The 3067-nt window shown below is 40.5% G+C and overlaps 1 protein-coding gene across 3 annotated transcripts in view; it reads right to left on the bottom strand.

Moving 5' to 3' along the window:
• Positions 1–260: 260 nt before the first annotated feature.
• The window catches only part of LOC139386234 (neurofibromin-like), a 34214-nt gene continuing 31407 nt past the window's right edge, over positions 261–3067 (bottom strand). For 2 of the 3 annotated variants that reach the window (XM_071131720.1, XM_071131721.1), the window contains exons 10-11: positions 2796–2849; positions 261–2328 (exon numbers count right to left, since the gene is read on the bottom strand). In XM_071131720.1, the coding sequence (XP_070987821.1) occupies positions 2186–2328; positions 2796–2849 (197 nt within the window). In that variant the 3' untranslated portion in view covers positions 261–2185. The remainder of the gene's footprint in view (positions 2329–2795; positions 2850–3067) is intronic. The other variant, XM_071131722.1, reaches the window with a different exon arrangement.

Below are 3067 nucleotides of genomic sequence, written 5' to 3'. Positions count from 1 at the left end.
GGATGAAGGGGAAGGGAGTGAATGAGTCTGGTACTTTACAGCAGGAACAACAACCTTTAGACAACAAAGTAATGGCCGCCCTCATTTCCCTCAATACCTTTCATTTGGCGATAGGAGAAAATTCATAGATAGACTTCATTCAACCAGAGAAAGAGACACCCATGTGTGTGAACAGGAAATCAGGATAACGTATTGGCATCTTATCAAACCAGAACTTCAAAACGATCAATTCTGTATCACACATTTATTTTTAATGTAACTTTTTTTTGTTAATGTTGTACTTTTTTATTTCACCTTTAACCTAAATTGAACCTTTAACTAAACAAATGAACTTAATTAACCTTTATTTAATAATGATCTTAGACAGGTGGTAGACTTCAACATTGTGATCAATGTCATGACAATTTAAGCATTCACATAGTTGCTATTACTGATGGGTTTTGGCAAGTTTTGTGCATATTAATTAATTTTCGAACTGTAAACAAATCCAAATGCAATATAGAGAAAACATGATACAAATCAATAAAGGCCTTTCAATATTTACAAGGTTGCGTAGTCTTATCTAGTGTCTTGAAATTCATACTCTTGCATGGCAAACGTTTTAAAAAAAATAACTTCAATATGTAGTGAGGACTATCTGTACAGGTTAAATACTTTCAGGCAGCAGGGTATTATTGGTGATTGTACATTTGACTATCATGACATACAGTTAACAAGCAGCTCTACAGAGCAGCTCTACAGAGCAGCTCTACAGAGCATTCACCTAGAGTCAACATAATAGTTGATGATTAGTACCGGTTCTTTTCCCCAAGAAAGGCTTCACTTTATTCCACACATAATTATTCACATTGGAAAACCCTGACGAAGGCACACCATGGATAAAACAACCCTATTATTATTATTATTTGGACTAGCTATATAATCTATATCCTTTCTGTACATCTATATACATACATATGTACACAACTGGGAAGAATCTAAATGATAATGTGTGTCCAAATCCAGGTTTCAAGACTGTGGATTGAAGGTTTTGCAAACAGCATGACTATCCATCTGTTGGTTGGTCATTTGAGCTACCCTGCATAGATGGAAGTGGTGAATGGCTGCTGCAGCCTTGCTGTGTGAAGGCGGTAGTGGGGTTGTTTTGGAGTAGACCTTAGGGTTGGAGTGGAGGCAAGAGGCTGTCCTTCAGTATACAGGTCCAAAATCCAAATTTTTTCCTCCCCTGGGCACGATGATGTCATAATGGTTCAACATGGACATTCACATTGATTCACCCAGTCATCTTCCTATGTCACATAATGGTTCAACATGGACATTCACATTGATTCGCCCAGTCATCTTCCTATGTCACATAATGGTTCAACATGGACGTCCACATTGATTCGCCCAGTCATCTTCCTATGTCACATAATGGTTCAACATGGACGTCCACATTGATTCGCCCAGTCATCTTCCTATGTCACATAATGGTTCAACATAGACATTCACATTGATTCACCCAGTCATCTTCCTATATCACATAATGGTTCAACATGGACGTCCACATTGATTCACCCAGTCATCTTCCTATGTCACATAATGGTTCAACATGGACGTCCACATTGATTCACCCAGTCATCTTCCTATATATCACATAATGGTTGAACATGGACATTCACATTGATTCGCCCAGTCATCTTCCTATGTCACATAATGGTTCAACATGGACATTCACATTGATTCGCCCAGTCATCTTCCTATATCACATAATGGTTCAACATGGACGTCCACATTGATTCGCCCAGTCATCTTCCTATGTCACATAATGCAGCACTCACCAAACATTATGTTGTCCAGTTCTTACACTGAATACATTATATATGGACCTGGATTCATTGAGAATTTAAGAGCTTATTTCAGTCACCTTGACAGTTTCAGTCCTTTTAATGGCTAAAAAATACATTTTTAAAACCGGGACCACATTTCTGTACGTGAATAACAACTTAATCCATCCGAAGCCATCTCTCGATGGCTCTCCAGATGCAAGACAAACAAAGGTTAACACAGGGACACATGCAGCTACTTCACCAATACAACTCTGATCCTCAGGTTGACTTCACCGAGGAGTGCAGCAAGATGTGTTGCATGGTGGGCCTTTGGATGGCTATTGTTCTCTCCATCACTCACTCTCTATCTCTTTGTCTCATACCATCTTATTGACGCAAGGCCTCTTGAAGCTTCCTGCGCTGCGCTGTTTCTGCACCTGACTGGCAGAGCCATGGCGGGTCCGTCCACTGTTGGAGAGAGCCGCACTGGGGGAGAGCTGCACATTCTCTTTATCCACGCCTGGACAGAGGGAAGAAGAGAATAGAGAGGGAAGAAGAGAAGGGAGGGGAGAATCATTCGCAGTCAGTCACTCAGATTCAATACTACTGTTGAACAGCAGATGGCGTTATGATATAGCTTTGGTATAAAACTAAAGGCATAATCTCACCCTGAATGAAATCAACATCTCCAGCTTCCACTACAATGTCAAACAGAGAACACAATCTACCCTCTAAAAAGACTTTTATTGTTGAATGGGGATTCTGCCCCAGCTCCTTTCTTACAACCACACCAGCACAAACAACACGATTACCAACGATTACTCTTTGCTTGGCAGTGGGTGGCAGACTTTAAATTGCTATTCTGGCCCTGGGTACAGTTAGTGGGTTTCTCCCTTTTCTCATTGGATTAGTTGTTTTGGTGTATTTTTACTGAGGGGAATGAGTTTGCTTGACCTCGGGGGTCACAAGGTCAAAGAGCAAGAGTACCTGGGAGGAGGAGGTGTAGCGCAAAAACAGCCGACTTAGAGCAAGGCAGAGAGGCTTCACAGAGAGAGAGAAAGATCGAGAGAAACAAGAATGAATGACCACAGCAATTAAGGACAAAGATGAGAAACACATTAAAACAAGGGTAACAGAACAAAAATAGGGAGAGAATGAGAGTCAAATACACTGAATGAAAAAAATGAACAACAGACAGCATGATGGATCTTTAGCATTGACATGAAGCAATGAAGAGATTTCAATCAGGCGGTTTTCAG

This window comes from Oncorhynchus clarkii, chromosome 27 (genome assembly GCF_045791955.1).
Source record: "Oncorhynchus clarkii lewisi isolate Uvic-CL-2024 chromosome 27, UVic_Ocla_1.0, whole genome shotgun sequence".
Taxonomy (NCBI): Eukaryota; Metazoa; Chordata; class Actinopteri; order Salmoniformes; family Salmonidae; genus Oncorhynchus; species Oncorhynchus clarkii.
The sequence above is the reverse complement of the archived record's forward strand: the minus strand, read 5'-3'. Positions and strand labels throughout refer to the sequence as shown.